This window comes from Panthera uncia, chromosome A2, assembly GCF_023721935.1.
Source record: "Panthera uncia isolate 11264 chromosome A2, Puncia_PCG_1.0, whole genome shotgun sequence".
Lineage (NCBI taxonomy): Eukaryota > Metazoa > Chordata > Mammalia > Carnivora > Felidae > Panthera > Panthera uncia.
The window spans coordinates 3,307,756-3,328,577 of record NC_064816.1 but is presented as its reverse complement, the minus strand read 5'-3'; the positions used below and the strand labels follow the sequence as shown (position 1 = coordinate 3,328,577).

Here is a 20,822-nt window from a genome sequence, read left to right as displayed (position 1 = left end):
TCACAATAAAAACGCATTACCTTTATCACCGGTTCTAAACGGAGGGCGATTCTGCCCTCCAGGGAACGCTGGGTGAGGTTCCCTGGCTCAAAAATGTCTATGGTGTGAAGGCAGAGAAACTCCACGCTAGTTACTTAGGGGAAAAAATGGGAGCGCAGTCCCTGCCCACACTGGGCAGCACAGCCACTCCCCGCAGGGTCACACGGTCCAAAGCAGGGTGAGCCCCGGTGTCTGCGAGTCACCCCCTCTCTCCCTCCACTCGGCGTGTGTATTTAAATGTGTGCAGCGTCCCAGGACATCAGAAGGTCAGGATGTTACAGGACGCAGAGACTCCTGGGGGTGAATGGAACCCCCTAACCAAGGGGGTCTCGCTCAGGGTGATCCTGTCCCCAGGGGACACTCGACGAGACCTGGGATCGTTTCGGTCGTCACAACCGGGGTGCTCCCAGCATGAGCGGGCGGGGCCGGGGAGGCCCCCACAACAGGGAGCGACCCAGCCCCCGTGTCCCCGGTGCTGAGGAGACCCTGTCTAGATGCACCGATGCACACACCCAACAGTCACCAGTCCCTTTGGAGGCTCTGGCTCTCGCTCGGCCCCTCTGCCCACCGGAGTCCCTGCTAGCAAACCCTCCCTGCCAGCCAACTCCCGTGGGCCACCCTGGGCGCGTCCTGGCAAGGGCGCGTGAAGGAGTTTTACCTTCTGAGCCGCATCCCGGTGGCTCAAAAGGCCAAGGAGTTGTCTTTTGCTAGAAACTGTCCCGGGGCGCTCCACCAGCTCCCAGCAAGGACCCTCGGTGCATCTAGCTCTATCCCGATGCCCCAAGGCAGGTTTCTGCACTGCGGACACATGGGGCCGGACTGTTCCCTGCAGGACCCTCCTGGGCACCACGGGGGAGCGGCAGTCCCGACCCCGCACGCTCCCTGCCAACCACAGACGTCCCTAGACACCGCCCACCGTCCCCTGAGGGCAGAACTCGCTGGTTCAGAGGCAGTGTCCTAAAGAAGAAGAGAAAGGACAGCAGATACGAATCGACTTTCCTTCCTTCCCGATATACCGGAAGTGGTGGTTCCAAGGCCAGGCGGCGGGCAATGTTTCACACCAAAGCGCGGCTCAGGGTCCAAAGCCTCTGCTGCACTGGCTGCTAGTCTTTTCTTTACTGGTCACGGGCCGGAGAATCTGACGAATGATCACCCCGCTCCCCCGGAAGAATGCACCTGAACACATTAACGCTCGCCTACGGCCACAGGGAATTCCGCGACCCCGCTCCCCCGTCCCCCCCACCTGTTCACCTGGCACGAGGGTGCAGCCTCCGATGTGCCCAGCCCTGCCCACGTGCCACGGGAAGGCCAGGGTTGGGGAGACATGATGCCGGCCCTCCACCACAGGGCCAGCACAGGACAATGGGTAGAGGGGACACAGATGGGAAGGAAGAGACCAGACTGGTCAACCTGCACACCCATATGCACAGCAGCCAGGCTCACAGCAGCCTAAGGGCGGAAACAACCCAGCGTCCATCAACCGGGGGTGGGGGGGGGGGGGGGGATACACACACAACGCATTTGCCGTGCACGAACACGTCACTCGGCCTGAGCGGGAACGAGGCGCCCACACCCGCTGCCACGCAGACAGACCCTGAACACCTGATGCTCAGAGAGGGAACCAGACACGAGAGTCCACACGGGGTGTGAGTCCAGAACAGGCTCCTCCAGGGACAGGAAGGGGACTCCTGGGTGCCAGGGGAGGGGGGAGGGAGTGACAGCTAGTAGGGATGGGGCTTCTTTTTTTTTTTTTTTTGGGGGTTTTTTATTTTTGAGAGAAAGAACGAGAATGAGGGGGGGAGGGGCAGAGAGAGGGAGACAGAATCCGAAGCAGGCTCCAGGCTCTGAACTATCAGCACAGAGCCCGACGCGGGGCTCGAACCCACAAACCGTGAGATCATGACCTGAGCGGAAGTCGAATGCCTAACCGACGGAGCCACCCAGTCACCCCAAGGATGGGGCTTCTGTCTGGGGTGATGGAACGTTCTAACCTTGACTGTGGTGATGGACGCACCATGCTGTGAATATAGTCAAAAGCACCAGACTGTGCACTTTAGGGGGTGAACGGTGTGGTATGTGAATCACATCTCAAAAAAGCTGTCATTTAATTATTTGTGGGTTTTTTTTAAGGAAGAAAAGGAGTCCAAGAAAGGCGGGTACTGTATGATTCCAGCTCTGCGACATTGTGGAAGAGGCAAAGCCACGGAGACAGCAGGGGCTGGGGGAGGAGGGACTGAGCAGGCGTGGCACCAAGTTCAGTTTCAGGGCAGCGAGGCCCCTCTGACCCACAGTGGCGGGTACGTATCGCCACACGTGTCCAAACCCGCAGAACGCACGCCAGGAAAGAACCCTAACGTCACCCGTGCGTTGAACGTAACAGCCATGCCACCCTAGCGGGGATGCCAACAGCTGGGGGGGAGGGGTGTACGTGGGAGGCGGGGTGTACTAGAAATCTCTGAACCTTCCTTTTAATGGTGCAGAGAACCTAAGATCCAGGTCATGTCCTCACAGCCATGAGATCAAGCCTCATGCTGGGCTCCGGACAAGGGAGAGCCGGTGGGAGAGAGCTGGAACCAGGGAGAGCACAACCGGGCCCCTAGGGTCCACAAGGGGTCAGGAAGCCCTGACCGTGCAGGAGCAAGGACACAGACAGAGGCACAAATAGGACAGGGAAAGGGGCATTCAGGCTGCGGGCGGGAGGTGGCAAAGCGCATAATTCACAAGCCGGTCTGGCTGCTTCCTGAGGCCACTTCTGGAACCTTCCAGCAGGGCCCCCGCAGTCCACAGGAAGCTTGCACAATTATTTGCTGTAAGAGAAGGTATGTGTTGTGTGCCCCTCTCCCTCCACCTTGCCTGCCCAAAGCTGTGCACAAACGTTCTGTTCAGGAACCATGGGGCAGAGAGGCTGGGCCCAGGCCTGCCTCATGCCAACGTGTTCGGCATCAGGTGCTGGAACATTCCACGTTTGGATTCGTTTTCAAGATCCTAAAATTCCAGAGCCTCTGGCCAGCTCAGTGGGTGGAGCGTGCGACTCTTGATCTCAGGGTTGTGAGTTTGAGCCCCACGCTGGATATAGAGATTACTTAAAAATAAAATCTTAAAAAAAGAAAAAAAAAGGGGGATCCTAAAGTTCCAGCGGAGGCTAATGGCATGAATAAAAAGTACAAAAGCCGAAAGACAGGTGATCTGCACCTCATGGTAGCAGTCCTAACGTTAAAATTAAACTTGAAGTTAAAATCTGGTAGAACCAAACTCTGCACTGAAAAATCCCTCAAACTGCCTATTCTGGAACATGTATATGTGGTTTGGGGCCGATAACTCCATAAGTGACAATTCAGGTCTAGGCAAAAGTACCCACAGTATTTATGTCTGTCTGTCTGTCTCTCTCTCTTTTTTTGGAGGGACAGAGAGCAAAAGCAAGCAGGACAAAGAGGCTGAGAGGGAGAGAGAATCTCAAGCAGGCTCCACACTGACAGCACAGAGCCTAACTTGGGGCTCGATCCCACAACCGTGAGAGCAGGACCTAAGCCAACAAGACTCGGACACCCAGCCAAGCCACCCAGGCCCCCCTGTCTTTCTTTTTCAGTCCAAGTATGCCTCCTGGACATTTGGAATTTTCGGCCACGCATGCCGTGCGAGGGCGAAATAAACACGTACACGATTTGACATCTAAACACGCTGGTTCCCATTGGAAACCGGGATTAAAAACTTGCCACGCCCACCACTGCTGCCCACTCTCTGCCCCCTCGTGACAATCTCGAGGGCTACTCTTCAGGGTGCAGGGTGCTGCCCAGAGGCACGAGAGGCCAGGAAATACACGCCCCAGGGCTTGACAAGATGTGGTTCTTCAGTCTGCTCGGAGCAGCCATTTCAGCGAGACGTGGGGGCGACAGACGCCAGAAGGGGCTTACCGTGGGCCTTGAGCCTCACACCAGGAGGGAGGGACCCACAGCTGGAGGAGGGAAGGGAGCACTGACAGGGCCTGTGGGTGAGCTGGGAGAGGGAGGAAGCAGGAAACTGCTCCGCAGCCCTTCCCGGGGGCGCAGCCCTGGCCCCTCACCTGCCCTGCTTGGCCTCCAGGCTCTGCAGCAACCCGACATGCGGACAGGACACACGGACAGAGATGGGAGAGAAGAAAACACGTGAAGCCGGAGCCCAGATGCGGCAGAGGGGACAGGGCTCCCCGGTTCAGCGGGGAGAGCAAGGACAGCAGGTGAGCACCTCAAGGCCACGCACGACCCCTCCTCATCACCAGTAGCTCCGTGGGGCCTTCAACAGGGTCCGAGGGACTCCTGAGACCACACAGTTTGCGCACCCCTGCCCGGGAAAACCTCTCTGCAACACGGTGTCCTAGGGGACCTGTTCTAGTACATTCCGCGGCAATGCTGTTCCTGACAGGAACCCTGGACCCCGAATGGAGGCGGGAAGGGGTGTAACTGGCAGGCTACAGCCAGTGTGACAGTCTAGCCTGCACCTGTTTTTGTAAATAAAGTTTTATTGGGCTCCTCCTGAGACACGCCCATTCATTTGCATACTATCTCCAAGGGCAGGGGTGAGCAGTCCTCACAGGGACAAATATTTACATAAGGGGTTTGCTGACCCGGCTTAGCGGGAATGCCCTCCAGCTGGGAGCTGGGGGGAGGGGGGGGGACCCTGCCTCGAACAGCCTGAAGGGCAGGACTCTGCTGCCCGACTCTGACTCTGCCCTTCAGGAAATCGGGGACAGCGACTCTGCCCTTCAGGAAATCGGGGACAGCGTTCAGGAAGAGCCAATTTGAGCTGGTGGGGTGCGGGGACACGAATGACCCTCGCAAGGCCGTTCTCAGGGCGCCACTCAGACTGATCCTTCAGACTGTCCTTAGCACAGCTTTTGAGGCCTGCGAGGCCGATTTAGCTGTTTTCCTAAAGTAAATTATCTACTAAATCGGTACTTCCCAAGTGGCGGCAAATGCAGGGAACGAGCAGCCCCCCCCCCCCCCCCCCGCCGGCGTCAGCAAGGCCGAGGGGGAGAAACCCAGAGCCTACGGATTCGTTGCACCTTTACCCCTAACCGGCCGGACCTGGCCATGACCGCCCTGCTTTCTCACCAGGCCGCACGACAGCCACTTCCTTGGGCAGGGAACGTGGGGAGATTATGTGAAGAGCACAGCACTGCACCTGAGCTCAAGTCACCACGAAGGACAGCCATTGTCATTTTCATGGGCAGCCAAAAAAAAAAAAAAAAAAAAGGGCGCCAGATGCCTCTCGCCCTTGCCCAGGCTGGGCCTGCCGCCCGAGTCCCTGCCCCCATTCCGCCTTCTTGCATTTCCGCCAATCAAGCGACATAACCGCCAACCTATTCAGCCTAAACAACCCGGCCACGAAACCCTCCCATATCCTGGAGAAAGACTCAGCTAGGTTCTGCTTTATCGGCTCAATCAACCTCACTGCAGCCCTTGGACTACTACATGTTTCTTTTTGGGGGGGGGGGTGCAAGGAAGGATTACAAGGACTCTAGAACATTCTGTGAAAACAGCACTCTTGCCCCCACTGGAAACTGCGCGGCTTTCTATCACCTGTTAGCTTGGTCTGTTTGCAGACTTGACTCACTGAGGTGCTGCTATATAGGCCTTTGTCCCCGTCCTCCCCCCCCCCCCCCCCCCCCCGCTGTCCACCCCCCCCGGCAGCCAGGCCAGGGCCTCGCCCTGCATCCTTGGGGAAGTTGCATCACGCTCCAGGCTCGGCTTCCTTATCCGGAAGCCAGAAGTGACGACACATTCCCTCACAAAGCTGCCGAGTGGGGCCCGTCTCTCATCGCTGACATCCTGAAAATTAAAGGTACGACATACGTGTCTAACGCCTGCAGGTGTTCGTGTTAGCATCCCGCTTTATAACTTACACAGGAGTTGTAAGGACTTCTGTGTGGATCAGATATCACATTACGAATGAAGGGTGATGGGGGTTTGATTACATGGGCGTAGACGTTTGTCAAAACTGCAAAGGGTCCGTCTGCTTTTGGTGCGTCTATCTCACTATGTACAAATGCCACCTTAAAACACACACACACACACACACACACACACACAACCACACACAAACTGATACTGAACTCTAATGACGGGCGGGCTCAACTATTTAGAGAGAGCGTGAACTAGCGTCTGCAACTTAGTTTCAAATGAGTTCCAAAACATACAGTGGCTTGGCGGACAGAGAGGAGGGCAGAGCAAACAGCAATGACGTGAATACGGAGACGCAAATGCAGAGAAGCGTCCGTCCGTGGGAAGGCCCAGGGGTGGGTGCTTAGGTGTTCATGGCTCTTGTGACTTTTCTGCAGGCTTGAAATGTAACAACTGTGACATGCGCCACCTGGGAGAAGCTCACAGCTATTCAAACTTGAGAGGACAGGATCCAGCCCACCTCTGAATTACACTGTGACCTGTTTCGGAGGTTCTCAGAAACTCCGCTCCACGAAGAGACTGAGTGGCTAATAGAAGTCAGCCTGGATGCCACAGAAATGAGCCGTTGTTGGAGGCGGAAGACAGCACCTCGGCAGAGGTTACTCACAGCCCTGCCTTTTTTCGAAGTCGCAGGCGACCGAACAGTCAAAGCCCCCAGTTCGCGGGACCGGCTTCCCCTCCGCAGGCAGGGCGGGCTCACTCAGATTCTTAAGACATTGAAGTCATCCTGCCTGTCGCAGGAAGGAGGTGAAGGGTCTCCCAAGGGCACCACGAGCCCAAGAAATTAATCATCTGGTCTCATTTCGTGTTAAGCATGCTGGATCCTCCCAGCCCCCGAAACTCCTGGCGGGCCAGGCGCACTGTTGATTTCTCAATCGAGACACCAGATGGCGGCAGTACCCGCTTCAAACGCGACAACAAAGTCAGGCACGCGCACCCCGACTGAAGACTTTTAATCCGGTACAGTCGCTACACCGCTGTCCCTACCGCGCACCCAACTCTGGGATGGCCCCTGCAGATGGGACTGGCGCTTGCTGGCATGCTAGCTTATCCCACGCCCAGGGAAATCCCACTCACGGGACGTGCCATCTCCCCAGAGATAGCGACAAAAACGGAAACCCCCCTGCCGCCCCTGGAGAAAGCATCCCAAGTGTGGGCAGCTGGGAAAGCAAGGGTGGCCATTTTAAACGCCACCAGGGGCCCAGGGAGAGAGCGAGAAGAAAGGAGACGGAAAAGCGGGGCCCGCAGACCCGTGGAAAGCACAACGTCCCGCTCGCTCGGCACAGCGGGCCCAGAGCGGCGGAAATTCCTGGCGAGCAAGCGCCATCTCCGGATTCTGAACAAGCTGATCCAAATTTCCAGAAAACAGATTCTGTGGGGTCAAACTCTAAACAGGTACAGGCCGTGGGCCAGCAGCGTGTGTTTCAAAGAAAAAACCTGCTCCCTTCCATCCCAGTGTCTGAGTAAGCGATTCGAGGCTCTTCCTCGAAATTCACGCGTCCCCCATTGGCCACCTCCAACTTCTTTCTCTAGAAATCGTTGGGAGGGGAGCTTCAAAAAACCGGGCAGGCAGAGTTAAAAGCCCAAACGCTACGGACTGGAGTGCCAGCTTCCTGCCCGGTCTGTCGATCTGCGAGTGGAGCCTTTGTTCCTGGCTCAGGCATTTGAGGTTTCTGTGGAGACGTGAAGCGGGACCGGACGAGGGGCGGGGAGAGTATATGTACTACGCCTGGACCAGGCAAGAACAAAGGTGCTGGGCGGGCGGCAGCCGGCGGGGCGGGTTTACCTGCTTGCCCCTGTAGAAAAGCCTCTGCAGGCCTGGCTCCACGTGGAACAGCCCCTGGATCTTCCTCCTCAGCTCCTCCACCTTGGTCAGCCTGGACAGAGAGTCCACGGTGTGGGCCACCTTGCCGTCCATGGTGCGAACCTGGATCCACATGGCGTCTGCTGGTGCTGAGGGGGAGAGAGCGGGACCCCTAGGTCAGTTCCGTTGCTGCTGCCACCACCAGACCGTGCCATTCTCAGGTCACCTTGGCCTTTGTCCACCCTGAGGACACTAGGAAACTCCTCGAACGCCCTCCCGGCGCGTGAGTCCCCGAACTAGCCACAGCTGACCAGGGCCCGGCAGAGGAAGTGAAGGAATTAATGCATTAATGACCAGCAAGGGCGGAGAGGCGAGGAGGGAGAGTCAATTAGGGGAAGGCAATCGGCGTCTCGGACCACTCACTCCAACCCACTCCGCCTTTCACAGAGGGAAGACAATCATGTCCAGAGGAGGAAGGAGGACACGGCCGAACGGTGAGGGGCCAGGTTCGTTCGTTTATTTCTTCCTTCGTTCGTTCATTCATTCATTCATTCATTCATTCTCTGAATTAATACTGACGCAAGGGGAAAACCCAAAAGTCCGGCGCGGGTTGGAACTTCAGAAGTCCCAGTAACTCAACTAAGTGTGACCCAAGGGGGACGATCCCCCCCACGCCCAAAGCCCCGAGCCCCCGACCCCTGGCGCGCGCGCCCCCCCCCCGCGCGCGTGCGCGCGACGCGGCCGGCCCCGCGGTGGCCATGGCAACCGGCCGCCCCGTCCCGGCCGCCCCCGCGCGCGCCGCGCGACTCACCTCGGCCCCACCGCGGCCCCGCCGGCAGTCTCGCGCTCCCGGCACTCCGACCCACGGACTCGGAGCCTCTCTTATTCTCCCGCCCGTCCGCTCGGGCCACGCCAACTAGCCCACGCCCACCCCCACCGCCGGGACCGGCCGAGGGGCCCCGCGCGCCAAGTCCCGCCCCCCTTCACTTGAGCCGCCTCGCTCATTGGCTCCGCCGCGCCCGGCTGCCCCGCCCCGCTCGCTCCCCATTGGCCCAGGCGCGCCCGGGGAACTAAGGGCGCGCGAAATCGGGCTCGGGCGCGACAATTGAATCGCGGGGCGCCCCGCGCGCAGGCGCGGAGCCTGACATCCTCCCCTGCGGCTCACCAGGCCCTCCCCCACCCAGCGGGCGCGACCCCCGCGGGGCTCTGGGGACGTTCCCCTCGCCCCGGGCAGCGCCCGGGCTGCCAAGGACGACTCCCGAGGGCCGGCGGGGCGGGGGCAGAGCCCGAGACGGCGTGCACGGCAGCCACGCCGCGGGGCACGCGTGCGCCCGTGCTGGCCGCACGTCCCCGGGCCGCTCGGGAAAGTTTTCCAAAGTCTCCGCGCCCGGTGCACCGAGCCCTTCCCCCCACCCCCCGGCCCGGGCTGGCACCCCGATCCGTCCGGAGGCTCACCTCTCCGGCCGCCCCGATCCGCTCTCCTGCTTGCGCGCCTGGCCCGGCTGGGGATGGCGATGGAGACGCGTGTGTGGCCCCGGACCCCGCGCCGACCTGCCTGTAACCCGGAGCGCCCTGGACGGCCACCACTGCCCGCCGCGCTGCCAGCTGCTCTGATTTTTTTTCCCGCGAAAACTCGGCGTTTGGGAGTTGCGGGGCCGCGGGAGGCCGCGCCAGGGGCGGGCGCCTGCCTGGTGATTGGCCGCTGCAGTGGCGGGAAGCGAGAAAGGGGGTGGGGGGCGCCCCCTCCCCGATCCAGCCCCACTCCGCCCAGCCGGCCACGGCCCCGCCCAGCCCTGCGCGCTCTGCTGGGCGCGCCCAGTGTGCAACCCGGCCCGGTGGCGGGAGCTGGGCCCCCCTAACTACGTGCGTCCCTCGGGGGCCCTAGGGAGGGACCCCGGGTAAAGACCCCCTGACCTTTTAATTCCTTTCCCACAGCCCGTCTCCCCGGGCACGGGCACTCGCTGACAGTAGGGCAAGGAAGGCCGGAATCAGTGTTTAAACACCGCAGTGGGATGTTGGGGCCCCTCTGGAGACCGCCTGCACCCCGATGGCCAGCCTGATCGCCCCAAGCTCTATTTCCTGGCGTCAGGGCCTGCTGGAGCTCCCCACCCGCAGGGCTTGTTTGCTGGGTTTTCCCGCCTCGTTTTCCCGCCTTCTCCGGCTGTCCAGGCGGGCAGGACTGCCCTGCCCCCTCCGCCCTGCTTGCTCTGCTCTGGCCAGTCTTGGCGGGCACACAGTGACCCATGCTGGGCACCTACAAAGCGCCTGGACACGGTGTTCAGAGCTGGGGGGCCCAACAATGGGCAAGGCCGACCCCCGTTGGTGGTCTCCAGACGGGTAAATTCTTGTCTGGAGAGACAGGCAACAAATAAATAAATAAATAAATAAAGCAAGCTAATCATTTCAGATTCTATTTGCAGCAAAGCCAGGACAGTGGCCGGAGAGGCATGTGGGAGTGGGCAGGGAGGACATTCCGGTTGAGGTGGAGAGGTGGCCTCTCTGAACAGATGACATTTGAGCTGCGATCTGAGATAGAAACCAAGGACAGATGGGTCGAGGAGGCACGGCCAAGCTCAGAGGCGGGAAAAGGCTTAGAAATGTGGGGGGGAGCGTAGCCAAGAGGCCAGCGTAGCTGGGCAGAGAGGGGATGAGGTCAGAGAGGTGTCACCTGGGGCCTCAAGGGCCACCAGGAGGACTTTGGTCTTCGTGTCTTGAGCGGCATGGGAAGGCAGTGAGCAGAGTCCCTTCTGCTGTTATGTCCCCAGGTGGCAGACAGAATCATGTCCCCCACAAAGATATCCCTGGAGCCTGTGAATACGGTAGCTTCCATGCCAAAAGGAAGTTTGCAGATTAAGTTACATTAAAGGTCTTTAGGTGAGGGAGATTATCCTAGATTGAGCAGGCTGGCCCCAAATCATCGCAAGGGTCCTAATAAGTGAAAGAGAGTGGCAGAAGGGCCAAGTCAGAGGAGAAGTGACCGGGGAAGGAGAGGTTGGAATGATGAGGTCATCAGGCAAGGAATATGGCAAGAGTCTCCCCCAGAATCCCAGAACACCTTGATTTTAGCCAAGCATCTCCAAGAGCTTACAAACCGTTTAGGAGACAAGACAGCAATGTCTACAGAAGACATCGTGTAAAATAAAGCAAGACACAGCAAAGACAATGAATGAGGCCTGCCGGAGTCTGCAGACTGTCATTTCCTGACACCTCTCGTGCTCCAGCGGCCCTCCCACTTAGGCATCAGCCCACGCGCAGATCAGGCACCAAGAAAACCGTTAGGGGGGCACAAGGCCTCGGTCTCCTTTTTTGCAAAATCATATATTCTTGAAGGTCATTAAGTCGCTCGACAAACTTTTACTGACACCCCTCTTGTCTGAACCAGGCCTGGAGCCAAGCCGACGTGGGTGGGCACAAAGTTCCTCCCGCCCTGGAGGGACTTTCCCATTCGATGGGGGAGACACGGGTGTAAAGGGAAGTGTCAGATGAGTGAGAGGGTGTTCATGCAAAGTGGAACACACGACACTCTAAGCATCTTTGCTCGGGACACACCAGACTTCATACCCTGGCCATATCCATAATTTTTTTTCCGACTGGTGTAATTAGCCATTAAAATGACAATGGACGCGGGTGAGCCCAACCAGCGTATGAACCCTGAGAAGCGCGCATACCGCACATGGGGGCCATCTGACAGAGCAGAACATCCCTTGGGGCTCGTTCCTCGTTCCTCTCCATCTCTAAGCAGAGCTCATGATGCCTACCTTACCGGAGTGTTGCGAGAACTCTCCCCACCCAGGCCTCTGGCCTCCTGGCACGATGACAGGCGTTCCCAGTGTGGCAGGAGTGTTAGGGTCTGTGGCTGTTTTTGCGTATTCATTTGTTATTTCCTAGGAAAACGTGGTCAGGTTGTCGTTTCCCCAACCAGTGAGGACTTTGGAATTCCCAAGCCGTCCCCCCCCCCCCCCCCGAACAACAGCCTCGTCTCCCCTCCCGGCCACTGGAGGCCCCTTCCCAGAACCCTGGCTGGATGATGTCACAGACAGGTGACCTCGCCGCGGCAAAGGAACCGGGACTCTCAGTGTCATGGGGGAGGGGGGAGGATGTTCCTCCACCACCCCAACCCCCCATGTCTGTGGTGAAGTCGATCGAATTAGTGTTGCCCAAGGATGTGGTCTACCCAGCCGGCTCCAGCATAGAAGGGCAGGTGGTTCTGATACTGAACAGCACCCTGGTGGACCCCGTAGTGAAGGTGGAGCTCGTGGGAAGGGGTTACGTGGAGTGGAATGAAGAAATCGGGGCATCCCGTGATTATAGCAGGGATGTTATTTGCAACAACAAGGCCGACTATGTGCACAAGACGAAGACATTCCCAGTAGAGGGTAAGGACGAAGGCAGCAGCCAACTCTAGCCATGATAGGAAGCTGGGTCTGGAAGGTAAACACATGTGTTAGTTGATCAACAAACCCCCAGGGATACCAGACAGGGGCAGAGGCCTGGGTCCTCCCCAGGAGGGAGGCTATGTATAACAATGACCATCAGAGACTCACAACACGAAAATAACAAGACAGGAAGAGCTGAGCAGGACCCAGATATTCGAAATGAACTATCAAAGTAGTTCCCCTGGAAAATGCTGTCCTTAGCCCCGTGACCACTTTGGGAGGCCAGTAAAAAATCTTTCTTGTGATTTTACAGATAAATCTCCCTCTAGCAGTGAACTCCGAGGAGACAAAGATAAGGAGTCCTATGGTCACCGGGAAAGAGAGAGGGGCAGGGAAGACATTCTAGGGAAAGAATAACTCGGCCCCGACTCCACGAGGTTCAGATCCAAAGTCTGGACAGACACCAGGGAGGCTGAGCTGCCCTGGAGCTACATGTCCTTTCCAAAATGTGTTCACGGGGGTGTTCCCGGGTGTTCCACAACTCTTGGCCAATGCTCAGCTAGACAAAGTTTCATTCTAGAATTTTAAAAGTTTTAGATGGGGAGGTCACGGAGGTCCCTTCAAAGAGGTGACTACTGAGCGGTGGGAGGGACACCAGCTGTGCAGATTTCTAGGGGTCAGAATGGTAGGGGCGGGCGCCTGGATGGCTCGGTCAGTTAAGCGTCCGACTTCAGCTCAGCTCAGGTCACGACCTTGCGGTTCGTGGGTTCAAGCCCCGCATCGGCCTCTGCGCTGACAGCTCAGAGCCTGGAGCCTGCTTTAGATTCTGTGTCTCTTTCTCTCTCTCTGCCCCTCCCCCGCTCACACTCTACTTCTCTCAAAAAATAAACAAACATTAAAAACATTTTTTTAATTAAAAAAAGGAAAAAGAAGGTTCTGGGGCAGGAACGGCCCCATGCCAGGCCTTACTGGCCAGCAGCCGTGTTGCCTCTCCGTGTCTCAGTTAACCTATCTGGAAAATGGGAGCCAGAAAGTCTTGCCTCATAAGATTGTTTTGAGGACTTAGTGACCTAATGGCGTACGAAGGGCTTAGACTAGCGTGGGGCACACAGGAAGGGCGTCATAAGTGTTACTTTTTGCGAGCAAACGGTCCCCACCCAGACCTCCCCCAGCGTCAGATACCAGCCTTTCTGATTGCCCAGCATTCCTGCCCCGCAAAGCATGAGCTCAAGCCTTCAGTGGATTCACTCATTTATTTCACAAACATTTATCGAGCGCCTTCTAGGCACAGGGTTGTGCCCAGTACTGGGGGTGCAGGTAGGCGCTCAAGACGTGTTTGTTGAATGAATGAATGAATGCGTATCTGAGGGCGGGACCTCCAATTTTGCAGATCCAGAGTAGCGGTGAGCACATTCCTGTGGATAGCTTGGGGTGACCACCCCAGCCACATCACCCACCCGGGGCCATCCCCCTCCAGCCCGGCTGAGGCCTAGGCCTGAGATCTGTTGACCATGCAGAGCCCTAAAAGCACAGAGCTCAGCCTAGCTCAGGGATGGGCGGGCCAGGCCCAGGACAAAGCCCTTGCCAAAATAATAAATAAAAAGTGGGGGGAGGAGGGGCGCCTGGGTGGCGCAGTCGGTTGGGCGTCCGACTTCAGCCAGGTCACGATCTCGCGGTCCGTGAGTTCGAGCCCCGCGTCAGGCTCTGGGCTGATGGCTCGGAGCCTGGAGCCTGTTTCCGATTCTGTGTCTCCCTCTCTCTCTGCCCCTCCCCCGTTCATGTTCTGTCTCTCTCTGTCCCAAAAATAAATAAAAAACGTTGAAAAAAAAAATTAAAAAAAAAAAGTGGGGGGAGGAAAAAAAAAAACAAAGATTCTAGAACCTTCTGATGGCATTGGTGTGTTTTGCTTTCAGATAATTGGTTAAGTGCAGGCAGCCACACCTTTGACTTCCATTTCAACTTACCTCCCAGGCTTCCTTCTACCTTCGCCAGCAAAATTGGCCACGTCTCCTACTTCGTGCAAGCCTCCTGCATGGGTCGGGAGCACGTTCTAGCGAAGAAGAGAACGTACTTGTTGATTCAAGGGACTTCAGACTTCCATCAAGAAAACGCACTGCAGGTAGTGGTAGGAGAGGAGCAGGGGTCGGACCTGTCCTCAAAGCTCACGGGAGGTAGGGGGAGGTGGGAAGGCAGGGGACAGAGGTGGCCCCCACCAGGAAGAAGGAAAAGGCACGGATGGTTGCCCAGGCCAAGTTCACAAAAGGTGAATCAGAAACCAGGGCAGGCGCAAGGCCGGGGCTCTCAACCCGGACAATTCTGCCTCCCCAGGGGGCACTGGGCAGTGTCCAGGGACGTTTGTAGCTGTCACAGCTGGGGGGAGGGGAGCTACTGGCATCGAGTAGATAGGGCCAGGGCAGCTGTTCAATACCCCCCAGTGCCCTGGACGCCCCCTACAGAGAACGAGTGGTCCCCAATGCCCTTGAGCCTGCAACAAGTCAAGACTAAGCAGAGACCTCCCTGTGACCCACGGGTGGAAGAGGTGCCTGGATGCTCGGTGACTCTCCAGGGTCTTTGAGCCCTCAGACAGCAGAGATGGTGCCCCCCACAAAAAGAGGCATGAAAGGGGGTGGCCTCCGGGCCTGGAAAAGGAAAGGCCATGTGATGATGTTGGTCTGGCTAAGCAAAGGAGGTTTTCTAGATGGCTCCTGGAGGGCCAGGTGCAGAGAAGTCAAGGTAGAAGTCAAGGTGGGTGGAGTGACGTTGGGCCAAGTGACTTCCCTGGGGACTCTTATCAGATCATGGTGGCTCAGATGGCTGGCGTTTTAGTTTTCGAGATCCAGGTAGGAATCCCAGAGCCCGCCCCCCCCCCCACCTCCATTTCATGTTTCATGTAAAGCCCGAACTTCCCACAGTGCCCGGCGCAGGTTGGAGAATGTGCCCCAGAATCTTGTCCCAGCCTCCATCTCCAGTATTCTTATGCGTGTGACAAGAATCACCTGTGGCCCAGCCAACCTCTTGCGATGGTCCTGGAGGGTCTCAGGAAGGGTAGATGCTTGGAGGGGTGGACCAGCCCTGGGATGATCAGGCCTGAGCCCAAGGCCGCTTGACCGTCTGCCCCCTGTGTCACCCTGAGCGAACTATGGCCCTCCTCTGGCCTTCCCTTTGGAAATGTTGGTGCTGGGTCAGACCCAGCCTGTGACTCCGTTGACAGATATGCTATTAGCTGGGTGGCCTTGGGCAATCAACACCTCCCAGGGGGCCCCCGGGGGGGGGGGGGGAGGGGGGGGAGGAGGGGGGGGAATCGGTTGAGCAGCTGACTCTTGATTTCAGCGCAGGTCACCATCTCGCATGTTTGTGAGTTCAGGCTCTGCCTTGGGCTCTGCACTGACAGAGCAGAGCCTGCTTAGGATTCTCTCTCTCTCTCTCTCTCTCTCTCTTTCTCCACCCCTCCCCTACTCGCTCTCTGTCTGTCCCTCTCTCTCTCTCTCTCTCAAAAATAAATATTAAAAAACAAAACAGAACAAAACAAAACACCCCGGCTCCCGGAGCCTTGACTTGACTGTCCTGACCTGCGCAATGAGAAGAAGAAAACTACTTCCCTCGATGGGTGCCTATGAAGACCCCAGAGTGTTCAGCACAAAGTCTGCACACCCAGGAGGTGCCCAGTAAGTGTGAAGATCTAAAATCAAGATCATAGCAGCAAAGGGAGTTATCACACATGCGTTTTGAGGATATGAAAATACTGGGTTTTTCTGACTACTCAGTACTGTCTTTTTTTTTTTTTTCAACGTTTTTTTTTTTTTTTTTTTTTAATTTTTTATTTTTGGGACAGAGAGAGACAGAGCATGAACTGGGGAGGGGCAGAGAGAGAGGGAGACACAGAATCGGAAACAGGCTCCAGGCTCCGAGCCATCAGCCCAGAGCCTGATGCGGGGCTCGAACTCACAGACCGTGAGATCGTGACCTGGCTGAAGTCGGACGCTTAACCGACTGCGCCACCCAGGCGCCCCACTACTCAGTACTGTCTTAACCAGACTGGTCAAGGGAGGCCTTTTTGAGGAGGTGACATTTTAGCAGAGAATTGAAAGAGAAGAGGGGGAAAGCCATGTGGACATCTGGGGTAGAGGGTTCCGGGCAGAGGGAGCAGTCCGTGCAAAGGCCCTGGGGCACAAGGCCCACCTCTGATGGAGGTGGGAGCCCTGGTGGGCAGAGGGTCGTCATTTCATTCCCTTCAGCTGCTTTAGGGAGGATAGACAAGAGGGGGCAGGGTGAGGGCAGGAGCTGGGGCACCGGGGCAGAGGTTACCACTCTGGTGCAGTGAGCAGTGATGGGGCTCAACCAGGTACAGGCAGATTCTTGACCCCAGTCTGCCCTCAGAGCAGCCAGAGGCAGTCAGGTGATGACCTTCCTCTGCCCACGGCCCTCCCCGTCTCCCATCTCATTCAGGGTAAAGGCCAAAGTCCCCGCTGCCCACAAGGCCCTGAGTGACCTGCCCCATCCCCGCCCTGCCCTCCCCTCTGCCCTCCCTCCCCTTTGCTCCCTCTGCTCCAGCCAAATGGGCCTCCTCAATGTTCGGCCAACACTCCAGGCCTGGGCCTGCCCCAGGGCCTTTGCACGGGCTGTGCCTTCTGCCTGGAACACTATGATATGATCTTCCTCTCCTTCCTCCTCATCCTTCGGATCTCTGCTCCGAGGCCACGTAGTCACTGAATAAACTGTCGCAACCCCAACAGAGGGCACTTTAGATGCATCTATCCAAATGAAAGTGAACATGCACTTTGTCCCAGCCACTTCCCTTCTAGAAATTTCTCCTACTGATATTCATTCACGCGTGACGTGACCTCCTACAGCAATGTTTTGGTGGAAAAAAAAAAAAATTGGAATCAGCCTAAATGCTCATTGCTAGGAGAATGAAACCGGCAGGGTGCTGTCCAAGGTATACTCTACCGAAAAGTTAAAGAGAAACAAAGACCGGACAAGGACGTGTCAGTCACGGGGTGGCGTGAGCGCTGCGAAGCTCAGAACCCCGAGCCCCGCGGCTGCCTGCCCGGTGGTGAGAGCGTGAAATGTACTTCCTTGCAGGTGTAGCAAACGACTCTCCGGAAGGAGGCCAGAGAAACTGACAAAACAGCCACGGCCCCCCTGGGAGGGGAGCTGGGGAGGGGGGAGGAGCAGACATTTTCCCCTTCCACTTAAAAAAAACGAAACAAAACCGCTTTATTGAGATACACTTCACATACTTTATAATCGCCCTCCTCCAGTGCGCAAAGTCAATGACTTTTAGTGTGTTCACAAAGTCGTGCAGCCGGCCCCTCTGTCGATTTTAGCACGTTCTATTCACCCCAGAATGAAATCTTACGTCCCTTAGCTGTCACCCCTCAAACTCCCCACATCCCCTCCCCCAGCCCCTGGCAACCACGAATCCATCCGCTTCCTCTCTCCCTGGGTTTGCCAGTGCTGGACGTTCCATGAAAATGGAATCGTAGGGTAGGGAGCCTTTGTGTGTCAGCTATCTCCCTCCCACCCGCTCGCCTTTGTGCCCGCTCCGTCTGTGATGTATCCTTTTTCATGGCTGAATAATATTCCAGGGCACAGATGGGACCCGATTTTATGTATCCATTCCTGCACTGATGGATACTTGGGTTGTCTCCTCCACCTCTCGGCTGCCTAGAGTCGAGGTACTGCACAGGTCTACAAAGTTTTGCATGTTTCTCTTGGCCTGATACCTCGAGGGGCATTGCTGGGTCAGATGACGAGTCTGTTTAACATTTGAGGAACCGCCAGCCTGTTTTTCCACAGTGGCTGCCCTGTTTTCCCATTCCCTTTAGCCAGGCTCGAGGGCTCTGATCTCTTCACCTCCTCTCCTCCACTCTTTGTACCTTTAAGAGTCTTGAAAGATGGGACCCCGTTGCCTCTTCCAGGAGTCAGTACCGTTTGGAAAAGGAACTTGTCCCAGAGACATTTCCTAACCGCTGACTCTAAGCGAGCCCCCGCCCCACCTCTCCTTCACTCCTGCCCCCCACCCCCCGCCATTTTGCATCCCACCACAGCCTCATCGGAAATGACCTGGTTCATTTTCAATGTGCCAGTTATGCATTCGTCCCCCCCCCACCAACCAGAGCAGGGACTGGGCTGGTCTTACTTCTTTTTTAGGTTTTTTAAGTTTTTTTTTTTTTTTTTTTTTTTTTTTAAGTAATCTCTACACCCAACCTGGGGCTGGGACCCACAATCCCAAGAGGCACACGCTCCTCTGACTGAGCCAGCCAGGCGCCCTGGGACTAGGCTTGTCTTAACTGCTATGGGTTTTCCTTGAACTTGGCACTAAATCGATGCAAACAAATACTGGTTGGATGAATCCCCCCACCCCCCACCCCCAGAGGCTCACCTATGCCAAAGGAATGCGGGGCTCTAAGACACTCCCAGATCCGGGAAATCCAATGTGGGGTTTGTACCCTCAACATTATTGGATATCAGAGGGCTTTGGCCACCCTGCCTGACCTAGCGTGGGAGGCCACTGGGCCATCGTTGGTATTTCTTGGCCCCTCTCTCAGCCACAGGCCAGAATTACAGGCTTGGCCTTGAGTTAGGGCAGCCAGTTCCTTAACACCTGCAGGGTTCTAACGCATGCGAGGAATTTTCGAATGAATGACTGGAGGGATTTAGAATAAAACTGCCTGCAATTAGCCTCCTGGAGGAGAGGGAGGTGGAGAGGGGGGAGGAGGCAGGGGGTCAGAGGCTGAGGGTAGAGGTGAGGTCACCTGGGGTCAGGGGTCAGCCCTAGGTCTCCAAGGGAAAGCAATCCTATCTGGACCAGTGTTTTCCAAACCTCAGATCACGCCCATTCATGGGTTGGAAAATCAATTTAATGGGATGCCAGTTCATTTGTATAAAATGCAAGAATACATAAGGCCAAAATGGAAAGTATTAGAAAAAAGCCAATTTTGGGGGTTGCAAACGTTGTGTGTGTGTGTGTGTGTGTGTGTGTGTGTGTGTGTGTTTTAAATAGAAGAAGAAAACAGAACAGAGAATAAGTAGAATAGGAAATGAAGAAAATATGGTTGGTGGGTGGCAATTAATTTTTTTTTAATGAAAGAATAAGGGCGCCTCGGTGGCTCGGTGGGTTAAGTGTCTGACTCTTGATTTCGGCTCAGGTCATGATCTCACAGTTCGTGAGGTTGAGCCCCACATCGCACTCTTCACTGACAGCGTGGAGCCTGCTTGGGATTGTTTCTCTCTCTGCCCCTCCCCTGCCTGCTCTCTCTCTCTCAAAAAATTTTAAAAAAACCCTCAAATATACACTAAAGAATAGAATAAAATAGGTCAGAAACTATAAATGTGGTCGGTTGCAACAAGCTTTGTTTTTACAACATCAATGTGTTGAACAGAATATAATAGCTTTGAATAGGTAGACTCCAGAGTTTACCAGAAAAAAAATTAATTTGGTGGGTTACGACCAGCTAATGTTTTATAAATTTTGTTTTTATATGAAGCAAAATAATAGAATAAAGTCCACTAAGCATAACAGGAAAATGAATTCAGAAGGTTGCAATGAATATATTTTTTTCAATTTTTTAACATTTTCATTTATTTTTGAGAGACAGAGACAGAGGGTGAGCGGGGGAGGGGCAGAGAGAGAGGGAGACACAGAATCGGAAGCAGGCTCCAGGCTCCGAGCTGTCAGCCCAGAGCCTGACGCGGGGCTCGAACTCACAGACCGCGAGATCGTGACCTGAGCTGAAGTCGGACGCTCAACCGACTGAGCCACCCGGGCGCCCCTGTGACAAACGTTTTTAAACGAATACAGTAAATAGAATAGAGTGAAACAAAAAGTACCAGCAGGCATGTGTCCTGGATAAGTGTTAGTTCATGACACGATTTCTCTTTCACAGACCTAGACGTAGATACGAACACAGGTTGTGTTCTCTGTCTCGATATTAAAATCTATGTGCTTGTGACATGCTCTTCCAAAGGAGCCAGCCAGGCGCCCCTGAAATCTACGATTTAACCATGAGTTATGGTTTAAAAAAACAAAAGAAGAAGAAGAAAGTATATATGACAGATACTGTACGTGGCCCGCAAAGCCTAAAATCTTTGTTACCAGTTTCTTTATGGAAAACGTTTGCCAGCTTGTGGCGGAGAGCAACTCTCCTGTGTAAGTCCAGGAAGAAATGTCATCCGGATGTCTGGACGTTCCTTCTAGCCCTTTTATGACATCTAACACATAGAAACTATGTAAACATCCATCTTGTAGAGGGGGGCTGCCTGAAGAAATAAACTATAAACTATTTTGTGACACGCTCAGTGGCCATGGTGAAAACAAACCAGAACAACAGGTGTGTCGATACAAATGCACCTCGAGCCCAGAATGCTGAGCTAGAAAAGCCAGTTGCTGGAAAACGTGGACAGCTTGATTTATTTAAAGCATTAAACTATGTAAAACAGGATTGTATGCTTCTCCCACAAGCAGATGCATTTCTACGTAATATGAAAGTTGACATGAGGGGCACCTGGGTGGCTCGGTTGGTTGAGCATCTGACTCTTGGTATCAGCTCAGGTCTTGATTTCAGGGTCGTGAGTTCAAGCCCCGTGCTGGGTATGAAGCCTGCCTAAAAAAAATAGAAGAGAAGAGAAGAGAAGAGAAGAGAAGAGAAGAGAAGAGAAGAGAAG

The 20,822-nt window shown here is 55.6% G+C and overlaps 2 protein-coding genes and 1 long non-coding RNA gene across 7 annotated transcripts in view; 1 reads left to right on the top strand and 2 right to left on the bottom strand.

The window, feature by feature from the left end:
- UHRF1 (ubiquitin like with PHD and ring finger domains 1) overlaps positions 1-7,914 on the bottom strand; it is a 28,356-nt gene extending 20,442 nt beyond the window's left edge. For both annotated transcript variants that reach the window (XM_049639663.1, XM_049639662.1), the window contains exon 1: positions 7,762-7,914. In XM_049639663.1, coding sequence (XP_049495620.1) covers positions 7,762-7,914 — 153 coding nt within the window. The remainder of the gene's footprint in view (positions 1-7,761) is intronic.
- A 12-nt stretch (positions 7,915-7,926) lies between these two features.
- The window catches only part of ARRDC5 (arrestin domain containing 5), a 16,856-nt gene continuing 3,960 nt past the window's right edge, over positions 7,927-20,822 (top strand). For 3 of the 4 annotated variants that reach the window (XM_049639675.1, XM_049639674.1, XM_049639673.1), the window contains exons 1-2: positions 11,718-12,155; positions 14,069-14,274. In XM_049639675.1, coding sequence (XP_049495632.1) covers positions 11,804-12,155; positions 14,069-14,274 — 558 coding nt within the window. In that variant the 5' untranslated portion in view covers positions 11,718-11,803. Of the gene's footprint in view, positions 8,274-11,717; positions 12,156-14,068; positions 14,275-20,822 lie in introns of those variants that run through there. The other variant, XM_049639676.1, reaches the window with a different exon arrangement.
- Positions 14,121-20,822, bottom strand: part of LOC125928888 (uncharacterized) — a 14,409-nt gene continuing 7,707 nt past the window's right edge. The window contains exon 3 of the long non-coding RNA XR_007459766.1: positions 14,121-14,205. This is a non-coding gene — a long non-coding RNA (uncharacterized LOC125928888). The remainder of the gene's footprint in view (positions 14,206-20,822) is intronic.